Raw genomic sequence first — 12,331 nt, 5'->3', positions numbered from 1 at the left:
GAAGTACACACAAGACCTTCTTGACGAATCTCTGAATCAGAAAATGTCCCAAGGGAAGCAACACTGGGTCTACAAGGTATCCGAGACACCAACTCTGAGACACAGCTATTCATCAGAACTCCGAAGACCACATCACCAGATGAATATCTACAACATTAGGTCTGCTGGTTCTAAAGCAGAATGCACTCTACTTTCAGTCCTATCCAAAGTGTTCGGAGGTTTTGATTCCAACCTCTTGCTCTGGCACACCAGTACTCAGCATTTTGGACTCCTGGCTTTCTTCAAATCTCAGTACCCCACAGAACATGGACCTGTTAACGCCTGCAGCAGCACCTTGACTATCCATCTAACTTGATCTCCTTCCCATGATCACCTTCTCAGCACAGCACCTAATATATGGACTTAACGAACTCTGCTTTGGTGACTTTAAAGGAGAAAACCAATATACTAGTTTCCAGTTAGGCAGTGATTTTCCTCAGCATATTTTTTAAATAGGCTAATGAGTTTTTGTGCTGTGCACACAGTAGGCACTCATGTACGTTTTAATGGATGGTTCAAACAGGGCTTCTTTTGTCAAGAGTAAGCAAAGAAATGTTTCTTCTTTATGGTCCACAACACATTTATTTGTCCAGGAAAGCTAAAGTATAGTCCCTTATTGGTAAGAAAATAAATTTGTCTGCCTTTTCATGTCCTCTTCCTGTCCTCTGAATCCATGTAAAATCTGTTGCTTTTTGTGTACGTGATGCTTTGTACTAACACAGGTTTGAATAAACCTTTTAGCTAATTAGGTGTCCCTGTAGTTCTGTTGCACCTTTTCTTTAATACATTTTAAAATTAGGGCTTGACTTTTCAATGGGATTCTATCCCCATCATGTGTTCTAACCCAGCATCCTACTTGTACTCTAATTCCCCATAATGTTTCAAACATTTACCTTGTTCAACAAATAATTCTCATTAAATTCCCTCTATCATTTAAACTTTTCAGTTTGAATATATTTATATTAGTTAAATAATTTTTCATTATTTTTCTTAATAATTTTCACCGTTTGCTCTTCAAATTTCATTTCAACCCCTAGAATCTCTTTTTAATGCACTAAAATCCATGTTCCATTGCATTATTATGACTTTGGCTAGACCTATGGTTTATTTAAATATAAGTGGCATATAGGAACTTTCTTAAAGATTCTCTACTACCAAATAAGACTCTAAATTGTCTGCCAAGTCATTTTCTATTTCCTGGTCATTATAATAATTAACTAGAATCATTTTTGCTTTAATCTTTAAGTACCCCTCTAATCCACCTTTCTTTCCTGTTCAACAAGCAGCCTTAACTCTCACTCTATTTTCCCTGAAAATATGTTCTTTCCAGTTCATTCTCTCTAAGAGACTATTAAAATTTTTTAAAAAATATTTCTAACAACTATACCAAAAAAAGCCAAATTCCTTTCCCTAAGTTTCACTCTTCATAATTTCTTCTCATCCTTCATTCTCTCTCTGCTCTACTCAGTCATACTTCCTGCTCTAGAAAACCCCTCCTTTGATCCCATTCATTTTTGCTCCACCTCTTTCACCCTTTCATTATATCCTCCAACCCCATCTCATCCATTATCTCCTCCATAATTTTACCTCAACATATCTTTCTAACCATTTCTTCTACAATTTGGAATAGAGGTTTTCCTCAAACCAGCCTCTCACTGTTCCCCAAATACGCCATGCTTTCCAGCCCTACAGCTTGGCACTCACCTGTCTCCCCTTCTCCAGTGCTTTTCCCAGCCTCTTCAGAAAAGCCAACCTGTTATGTTCCCTTGAAAATTGATGGGCAGAGCTATGAATATTTTACTTTTATTCTCCAACTTCCTCCAACCCCCATCTTTCCTGTTTTCCTGTCATTTTCTTCTATAGGGTCCAAAGACTCTCTCTTGTTCCACACCAGGGACAAGCCTCTTCCTCCTCCTCCCTGATGATGTATATACTATTCTAATTCCAACCTTTTCATTATTCTTCCTTTGAGCTGGGCTTTATCTTGGTTTGGTCATGCTGCCTTTAAGAAGGAATTATTCTCTGGCTATTTCTCTTGCCCTGTTTCTCCATGAGCATCATTCAAGCATATAACAAGTGGATAAATCTTCTACGTGAGATATCTGGGTTACATTTTTAATTCTATACTCTTACTCCCTGGGCCAATAATAGAATGGATCTCCAGAAAGAACAGACATTCAGTTGCTGAATGGAAGAAATGTTGTTTCCTTCCCTATTCAAAAGCAGCTCTTCTAACTAATTAAAGAAATATGTCAGAACGGTTCCCAAGAAGAACCCATATGTCAGCACCAAAGAATTAAATATTTTGAAAATGAGAAGAACCACTTGGCCTATTTTTCAATAGAAATCGCAAACAAAGGAAAGGAAGAGAGACAGGGAAGAAATTAATCAGAATTCAAGCTGAAATAAATATAGAAATCTCTAGTTGTAATGAAAGGTAGAACTAGGTAAGCTTAGGAGTCTGGTGAAGCCCAAAGCCATTATGTATATGCCTAAGGTTTACACCACATTTCTAACACTTACCATCAGCTTTTGACCAAGTCAATCCCTCAAAAAGGAACACTGGGACATAAAAAGGTGCTGGAATGATGAGCAGTAGTTAGAAGCCTTTCGCACACTACAAATAATTCTTTAATGCGGTGCGCTTCAAAAATAGTTGGGGGAGGGCCTCCTTGGTGGCGCAGTAGTTAAGAATCCGCCTGCCAATGCAGGGGACATGGGTTTGAGCCCTGGTCTGGGAAGATCCCACATGCTGTGGAGCAACTAAGCCAGTGCGCCACAACTACTGAGCCTGCGCGCCTAGAGCCTGTGCTCCGCAACAAGAGAAGCCACCGCAATGAGAAGCCCGAGCACCGCAACGAAGTGTAGCCCCCACTCGACGCAACTAAAAAAAAGCCCATGTGCAGCAACGAAGACCCAACGCAGCCAAAAATAAATAAATTAATTAATTAATTAATTAAAAAAAATAATAGTGGGGGAGAAAAACAGGTGGGCCCTTGAAGACAAGAGTGCTTTGTGAGAATGGACTTCATAGACTACAAAGCACTGTCTGAATGTAGGCTATTTATTAGTACTTGAGAGAAGTGCAATTACCTCTCACCCACTGCTGGGTAGCAAATGGTATTAAGCGTGCCCCACCACCTCTCCCAAACCTAAAATGGCAAGAGTGGTTAGGGAAAAAAGAGTGCTGGGAAGGACTTATTTCTTCTCTTAAATTCATGTTAAACCCTAGGGAACAGAGTTCCCGTATGGCCAAGTAGTAGAAATGTTTCTGCGTATGCCCAGAAACAGAATGCTGTCTCACCTTAGCGGTCTGCCTTCAAGGATCAAATAAAAATATGTGTTTATAGAAGTGGAAGGGCTGCCCACCTAGCTTAGATGCTCACCTTTGAGTCCTCAGGACTTTCTATTTTCCTTAGTCAAGCATTCCTGCTGTCTCTGGGAAGCACCAGACTAAAGAGTAAAGATATATAGATGGTTTAGGTTCTGAGTTTCCTGGAGACAACAGCATTACTCCCTTCCATATAACTCATCAGAAAAGTTCAAATAAGGCACCATCACAAGGGCTATATGCAAAGATGGCTATATTTCCATCTTTGTACTATATGCAAAAATGGTTAGAAATTCCTGCTCACTGTTTCATTCAATAAATACTTGTTGATACAGTGGGTATAAAAATGAGTAAGACAAAAATACATATGTCATATATGTATTACACACACACACACACAGAGCTATGAATAAAGTTTATAACTTTGTAGGTTGTAAGTACTCACTATTAATTTCCTTCCTCCCTCTTTTTACCTTAAACCCCTAGCTTACCATTTTATAGGGGACAAGTAAACAAATATTTTTCTGATATTGTGCAACATGATATATAATATAATGTGATATGATATGACATAGGGGTGACAACAGTAAGTGGCACGTAAGCTGAGTCTTAGGCAGTAGTTGGCCTGGTGGACACTGGACATATCAAGGAATAAGAGGTAATCACAGTCCAATGATATGCATTTCAAGAAACAGAATAAAGATTTCCTCTGGCATCTAAGCCAGTCGATAAAAGAAAAGGTAATGTCAATTTAAAAGGGAATTACTTACCACTTTCTTTACCTAAAAAAAGAGGTACTGAAATAAAATTTAGAGCAAAGCAGAGAAACTAATTTTTACTGAGTCAAATGAAAAAGAAAAAATCCTAAATATCTGTCAAAAACAAGGCTAAGTGAACTATTTTTGAAGCAACAAAAAAAGACCCCTGAGCAAGAAATTTTATAGCCATCCTTTTTCTAGGTCGGAACTCTCTTAGAATGAGACAAAGAAAAATCTGGACATGGAATAAGAGGAAGATGTTAGGAATCCATTCACCACACTGACAGAGATTTGTTTAAGAGATGAAGGGCCAGAGTAATCACATAACAAATAAAGAGGGAATGGACTGAGGGGAAAAAAGGAAAAATTCTGACTCCAGAGTAAAGGCCGATACATTTTTAGAATACTCATTAGGTTAAGTTAGGTAGAAAAGATAAAAGAATTATTAGACCATGATAAAGGAAAGAACCATTTTTCATGTTTCTTCACAAGAAAACATTCAGTATGCTTTTAAAAATTAAATGTGGTATTTTAATGTACCTGAAAAACCACTAAGTGAATTCTGGAATTTAAAAATTCCTAATGCTCATTCTATAGAACACAGAGTAGGGAGGGTGGAGAACAAGAAATGCTTCCACGCAAAATAAATGACTCACTTTGATTTCCTTTATAAAAACATAAATGAAGAGCATCTTAAAAGTATATAAATAGGATCCAAAAAGGCTAGGGGTTTTTTTTGGTTTTTTTAAGAAATAGAAAACCGTCATGAAGAAAAGATCTTAGGAAGTATACAAATTTCATTAAAATATAATTGGATTTGCAGGAACAATTACTGTGCTGTACTGTAAGGGGAGCTGTTGGCACATAAGAGCAAAGTACACGTATGAGCTCATCCGCCGGCCTCGGCAAGACCCACTTCCAGCTAGAAGCAGTCATGTTTCAGCACCTCTGATTCCCTAATGCTGACAAGCTAAACAACTTGTTTTGTCTCTGGGAGCTCTTCTCTGGTGATTAACTGCTTATGGTGAATACTAATTATATGAAAGTACAGTATTGAAGAAGTAGTGTCCTATTTCCTCTACCTGCAGCCTTGACATGGCTTTGAATCCAGAAGGTACTGGGTAGAGCCCTTGCAAACCAAAACCTAGAAGGACATTTTTCTTCCCTCTGGTAAATAAATGTATCCCCTTCTACTTTTTAGTATAACACAGCTCACTGACAAGAAACTTCCTTTAACCTCTGGGCTCCAAATCCAATAGAATTACAATAAAGTGAGTGTTTTAAAGGCCTGTAATAATCATACGGATAAATCTGCAGTAAGAGTTTGTGAATTGGTGAACTATCAGTGTCCTCAACTCCCCATGTTCCATGTTGAAAATTTACCCCAAATTGTCATTTCTTAGGAGCTGCACCTCAAGAGTAAAATCTTCTCACCAGGGAGTCTATGAGAATTTGTTCTTGTGTTTTAAATCCTAAATGCTTGTTAAACCGCCAACACTGCAAAATTAGAGACCATTAAACAATATAAGGCAGCAAGTGATTAAATCTACCAAATACACATTCAAAGCAGCTTAAGCTACTTTTTAATTAAAAATAAAATATCACTGGCTAAATTCAGATGTCTTGGCTATCCAGAAAAGGTTAGAAGCCTGTTCAAAATGCAAAATGCTGCTGATAAGTCCAGACAGAAAAGGAGAGATAGGGTAGGGGTGGGCTGGGGTTGTCTCTGAGCCCAGGGTGGAGGGACCTCAAGATGTTGATCCGGTTAAGTCACAGGACATGAAGGGGGGCGAGTCCCGGCTGCACTGCAGGGTGAGGGCTCCACGGGGCTGCTCATTAAATAAGCTTTATTAGCCAAGGCCTCAGAGGAGACAGGGTGTTCCACCTTCTTGGCAAGGGGGATGAGTTGAGTAACAGCATCGCAGGAAGCTGAGGTATTGGAGATGTATAGATGGCCGAAGGAAATGTTAGTGCTATTTTTAAATATAGCGTAAATGGATTGATAAACAGTTCCTGAAATAATAATTAGTGCTTGGGGAAGGAGATATGGGGACTTTTGAGTTAATGGGATCACTTGAGATTGAAAGAAATTTTTACTGTAAAGTTAGAAGTAAATAAACATTGTAGCTTTAAGTTGTTCCTCCTTGTTTAAAGTAAAGAAAAGAAAAAGGGCCAGGGGGCTTAGTCAACGCTGGGCAGGAGTCCAAGAATCTGAAGATCAGACTTAAGGCTGGGATGATATCATTCACTCTGAAGTCTTGATACTCTTTCTAAAGCATGAGAAAATTTACTGGTAAAACCTTACCTCACCCACAGTTTTCTTATTTTTAACTCTATTTTTTTCTCTCAAGAATAATTTTCCAAATCTGCTTTCTGCCTTATATGTAAATGCTATGAATTTACATTTAGCTTCCAACATGGTCTTACCTAAAAAGCTTGCCCTAAAGTAAAGCACAGGCACTTGGTAGCTGCAGGAATATAAGACATGATACTCATATTTAATCACTTCGGTTGCCGTGGTGGTCTCCGTCACCTCAAAATCATCCAGGGGTGGCTCTAAAGCCTCCTGAAAAAAAGCAAATACAAAAACAAAATGTGTCTGTCAATAAAAAGAAGTCCTTTAACACAGAGAGAGAAAGATGAGGTTTTCTTCTTGCAAAATAACAGTTAAATAAATGTAGGACTATGAGGTAAGGAAAAGGGAGTTTCCCACATTAATGTTTAACATTTGAGTCCTGGGTAAATAGTAAAACCAGAAAACAGCATTAAGTAATTCCAGATTGTTTTCGAGAGACAAAGCAGCTCTGGGTAAAGAAACAGGAAGAAAAAAAAAAAGTAAAAAGATCTATTGCAACAGCAACTCTGAAAAATCTTTACTGTACAATTTTAGCAACAAGATGATGGCTATACAAGCTACCTTCTTCCTTACCTGTGAAAGCTAAAAACATCCTAACAATTGAACAAGATACTGCAAAATGTCCCTAAAGATTCTATTGTACTTGCCAAAAGGTGATTCACTGTGTGCTGAACAATTCCCAGTTCCATTTTGAATAAGAAAGTTATTTTGCAAGAGGCTGAATTTGTTAGGTACATTTCAAAACCTGAGATGAATCTGTTTTCTTTATTATTGTGTTATCTTTGGTACATTTCTACAATAAATCTTGATTTATAATAGAGTAGATGGTAAATATTAATGTCAACTTAAATGGGGTTTTTTAAACAAAGATAGTTCTAAGCTAGTTCACTTCTCACCTAACCATTCTCCACTGGTTGATTTTTTATTATGTGTAGGGTTTCTTAAGAATGTATCTTAACATTTGGAAGCAATTAATTGGACATATTGAGTCAGAATCTGATTCCATCCACATTCACTTATTTATTTGGGCTGAAGAATTTCCTTTGACATTAATTTAGTAGCAGGAAAGAAGCAGGTTGGTTTGGCTCATTTCTACCTCTCATTAAAACGGTAACAACAATGAACAATCGGGAAGAGCTACAGGAAAGATTTCAAATTTTACCAATATGAAATAAGGTTTCCTGTAGAGATAAGTAAAGCCACATACTACTCTCCAGATCTGTTATCTGCTTTACTAATTCCCCACTCACAGTCAATTCACTGGGGGAGATATTACACTAGGTAAATCACAACTGAAGATATTTACAAAATAGCTTTTCACTAAACTCCAGTAAACACTAGCAATTAAACACAATGAATTAAATAACCAAAGAGAAACCACTAAAATAAGTATTCCAGATACAGAAAATTAATACAATAGCAAGGAAGAGTTTTGTCTATTTTTTTATTTAAATTTTCATTAGGCAAAGATAAATACGTCTTCTTTTAAAGCAATTCTCCTAACCAAAATTCTTTCTTTTTGGTCAAAGATTGGGTTCTTTAGCATTTATAATTTCTTTTCTTTCATAACATTATTAAATCATTGTGATTAAAAATAACTGCAAACACTGCACAAGTACATTTAAAAAAAAAAAGTGAAATTCCCCTCATCCCAGCACTTCAGTACCTCAGATTTGTAACCATTTTCAAAAGGTCATTGTGTATTTTTCCAGACGTTTTTATTTTTTGGTCTGCAAACACGTTTATACACATACATCCACCTACCCTCCCACCTCTGCATCCCCAATTAAATCATGCTATATGTACATATGTTCCTTGATTTGATTTATTCACTCATGAACATACTACCACGTGCTACCATGTCAGTGCTGCAGATTTTGCTCCTTTTTTTAATGACTTCACTGCATTCCAGTATATGACTATGCCATAGTTTTGTGTGTGTTTTTTTAAACATTTCCATATTGCTAGATATTTTAGGTTAATTATAATTTTCTGCTACTACAACTAATGCTGCCATGAATATCTTAGCACATATATTTTTATACACCTCTGTTTTTCTATGGTGCAGATTCCTAAAGGTGACATTAATGTATGAGGGGGTACGTACATTTCAAATTTCAATAGATTCTGACAATTTGTCCTCAGAAAAAAGCTGTATCAGTATATATTCCCAGCAAAAATGTAAAAGAATGCCCTTTCCCAATTCCCATAAATACTGAATATTATTTGTTTTTAATTTTTGCCTATTTGATGAATTTTTAAATGTCAATTTTTTGTTTTAGTTTCTAGTTCCTTGATTACTAGTGAAAGTAAACATCTACTCATATATTTATTGGTAATTTATATTCTTCTGTGATGTGCCTGTTCTTATTCCTTTCCTGTTTTTCTGTATTTAATTTCCATTTGTTCTTATTGAATTATACAAACTCTTTGTATATTAGAAATAATAACTTATTACTAGAAATATATACATCTCTGCACCATAGAAAAACAAAGGTGTGCAAATGTATGTGTGGTATGTATGTGTGTATAAAACACTTTCACTCAGTTTTCTTTTAACTTTGTTTCTTGTACATATTATCATAATTTTTTTTTTTTTACTTTCATGTAGTCAAAGCTGTACATTTTCTGTTTACAGCTTCTGAGTTATCTGTCTTCATTAGAAGGACTCCTGCTATGTCCCACCTCAGCCTTAAAAATTATAAAAATGTTAAACTCCTCTATTCTACACACACATATTCTGTCTCTCTCACATACATACATGTTTTTAAATTGACATTTAGATCATTAATCCATCTGAATTTTGTTTTTGTGTATGGTGTGAGGTAAGAATTTTTCCCAAATGATTTCTAATAGTCCATCATTTTCCCATTGATTTTTAATGCCACTTTTACCATAAATTAGATTTGTGTGTATGTGTGTACTTATTCCCTATTCTTCTCTATTAAGCTATTTCTCTTCTTAGACCATCACTGTCCTGTTTGTAAGTAAATATTGAATTCGGTCATTAATTTCTGCACAAAACTGCAGAAATAGTCTGCCTGAGACTCAGTCCTGCTAGGGAGGATAAAATTTCTGGAAAGACTGTCCTTCACCCAAACTCAAATTAAGCACTCAGGTATGTGTTGGGGTTGACACCAGGTTCTTGCAACTGGTGAGCAATTAGACATAGATTCAGATTCTCTGGAACAGTTTGGAGGCCCACGGAGTAAGAGAGAGGGGACAGAAAAAGCTTCTTCAAGAGCTATTAGAAGTTTCACTCCAGTCACTGTTCTCACTGGCAGCTGAGTACCTTTGTAGGATTTGAAGTCTGGAGTACCTGTCCTCTAATTGCGAGTGCTGCTATGTCAACCCAGCCCCTTGCTCTGAGCAGCCATCTACAGGCAAAGACATTTTTGCATCCTTAACTCATATTAAATGAACTGAATTCTTGACCTGTTTCTGCTAGGATCTTTCCATCATTCGTGGTCACCTTCATGATGCCCATGCAAATATCATCCTGTGAAGTCATGCAATCTGGAAATCTCGGACTTCTACATATTTTCTGCTTCCCTTTCCCAAAGTGCCAGATGGTTTTAGAACTTTAAGACCAAGGTTCTTGTCTTATTCATCTTTGTATTCCCAGATACTCTAACACAGAGCTGAGAACACTGGTAAGCAATATTTTCTGCAGCAGCTGAAGATCTGGTTCCTCCCATTTAAGTATACTATAACAAACATCATAGGTGATTTACCAGCAAGCCTACTCTGACCCTAAATTCTGAAAAGAAGTAAATGGAGGAGTAAAAATGCAAAAGATCACCAAAGATGATATACAAATGGCGAACAGGCATATAAAAAAATATTTGATATCATTAACAATCAGGGAAATGCAAATTAAAACTACAATGAGATATCACTACACATCTATCAGAATAGCTAAAATAACAAACAGTGACATCTTCAAATGTTGGTGAAGATGCAAAGAAACTAGATCATTCATACATTGCTGCTTGGAGTATAAAAGGGTACAGCCGCTCTGGAAAACCATATGGCAGTTTCTTATAAAACTAAACATGTAATTACCATACAGTCCACCAATTACACTCTTGGGCATTTATCCCAGAGAAATGAAAAACCTGTACATGAATGTTCATAGTAGTTTTATTCAAAATAGCCAAAAACTTGAGACAGTTCAGATGTCCCTCAGCAGGTTATGGTTAAACAAATTGTGGTACATCATCCCACACTGCTTGGCAATGAAAAGAGCAAATTGTTGATACACACAATCACCTGAGTGAATCTCCTGGTAATTATGGAGTGATAAAAGCCAAGCTGAAAAGGTTACAGACTGTATGATTCCATTTATATAACATTTTAAAATGACAAAATTTTAGAAAGGAAGAACAGAGAACAGATTAGTGTTGAGGGGGTGGGCAGAAGGAGGTGGGTATGGTTACAAAATAACATGAAGAGTCCTTGTGATGATGGAATTGTTCTGTATCTTGACTACAGTGGTAGATACATGAACCTACACATGTGATAAAGTTGTATACAGCCAAACACACACACACAGACACACACACACACGCACACAGAGATCAGTATAAATAAAATGGGGAAATCTGAATAAGATCAGTGGATTGTATCAATGCCAATACCCTGGTTGTGATATTATACTATAATTTTGCAAGATGTTACCACTGGGGTAAACTGGATTAAGGGTACGTGGGATCTTTCTGATTATTTCTTATTACTGCCTGTGAATCTGTATTTATCTTAAAATTTCAATTAAAAATGAAAAGGAAAAAATAGCTAGACAATTAGAGATTCGTTAAAAACAAAATACAATATCTAAGACCTCAGGGCTAACAGTACAGATGGCAGAGGGATTACGTTGATAAAGAGAGGCTGATGTCTGGAATTAGCCTTACAATAACACAGGAGAGGTGTCAGTGGATGGAGATGTGGAAGGGACACGGTTGGCCACGGAATGATGATTGTTGGGGTTGATTGATGGTTGATTTATACCTTTCAGTCTACTTTTTTGAATATTTTTAATTCTCATAAAAAAATTTTTTAAGGTAACAGAAGTTTCTGCTACCATGTTACAGGATACAGAATCACAGAACTCTAATAGTGAAAGGAACTTCAATCATTCCATCTCGCCCAACACTCACCTTGCTGATCCAAACAAGAAGGCCCAAAAAGGTTAGTGGTTTACCCAGTGTCACCCAGATAACTAGAGGCAGAGGCAGGCCTATGACCCACATCTACTAATCCTGAAACCACTGTTCTTTGTACTGGAGAATGCCATTTCTTAACTGTTATATACTTAATTTGGACTGATGTTCTAGACACCATCAGATTACTATTAACATTTTGAGTACGTTTGTTAATACTTTATTACTTTTCTTTTTTTTTCTTTCTTTCTTTTTTTTTTTTTCGGTACCTGGGCCTCTCACTGTTGTGGCCTCTCCCGTTGCGGAGCACAGGCTCCGGACGCACGGGCTCAGCGGCCATGGCTCAGGGGCCCAGCCGCTCCGCGGCATGTGGGATCCTCCCGGACCGGGGCACGAACCCGTTTCCCCTGCATCGGCAGGCGGACTCTCAACCACTGCGCCACCAGGGAAGCCCCTATTACTTTTCTTTTATTATGTTTTAAAGAGGATTTGGGTATATTTAATTTGATATTAAGAGTTAATAGAGGGGCTTCCCTGGTGGCGCAGTGGTTGAGAGTCCGCCTGCCGATGCAGGGGAAACGGGTTCGTGCCCCGGTCCGGGAGGATCCCACATGCCGCGGAGCGGCTGGGCCCCTGAGCCATGGCCGCTGAGCCCGTGCGTCCGGAGCCTGTGCTCCGCAACGGG

The 12,331-nt window shown here is 37.5% G+C and overlaps 1 protein-coding gene across 4 annotated transcripts in view; it reads right to left on the bottom strand.

Moving 5' to 3' along the window:
* The window catches only part of ATG10 (autophagy related 10), a 234,428-nt gene that overhangs the window by 88,107 nt on the left and 133,990 nt on the right, over positions 1-12,331 (bottom strand). For all 4 annotated transcript variants that reach the window (XM_081231548.1, XM_081231551.1, XM_081231549.1 and 1 more), the window contains one exon: positions 6,556-6,694. In XM_081231548.1, the coding sequence (XP_081087674.1) occupies positions 6,556-6,694 (139 nt within the window). The remainder of the gene's footprint in view (positions 1-6,555; positions 6,695-12,331) is intronic.

The sequence above is a fragment of the Mesoplodon bidens genome (genome assembly GCF_964165515.1).
Source record: "Mesoplodon bidens genome assembly, chromosome: 4".
In the NCBI taxonomy this organism is placed as follows: Eukaryota; Metazoa; Chordata; class Mammalia; order Artiodactyla; family Ziphiidae; genus Mesoplodon; species Mesoplodon bidens.
The sequence above is the reverse complement of the archived record's forward strand: the minus strand, read 5'-3'. Positions and strand labels throughout refer to the sequence as shown.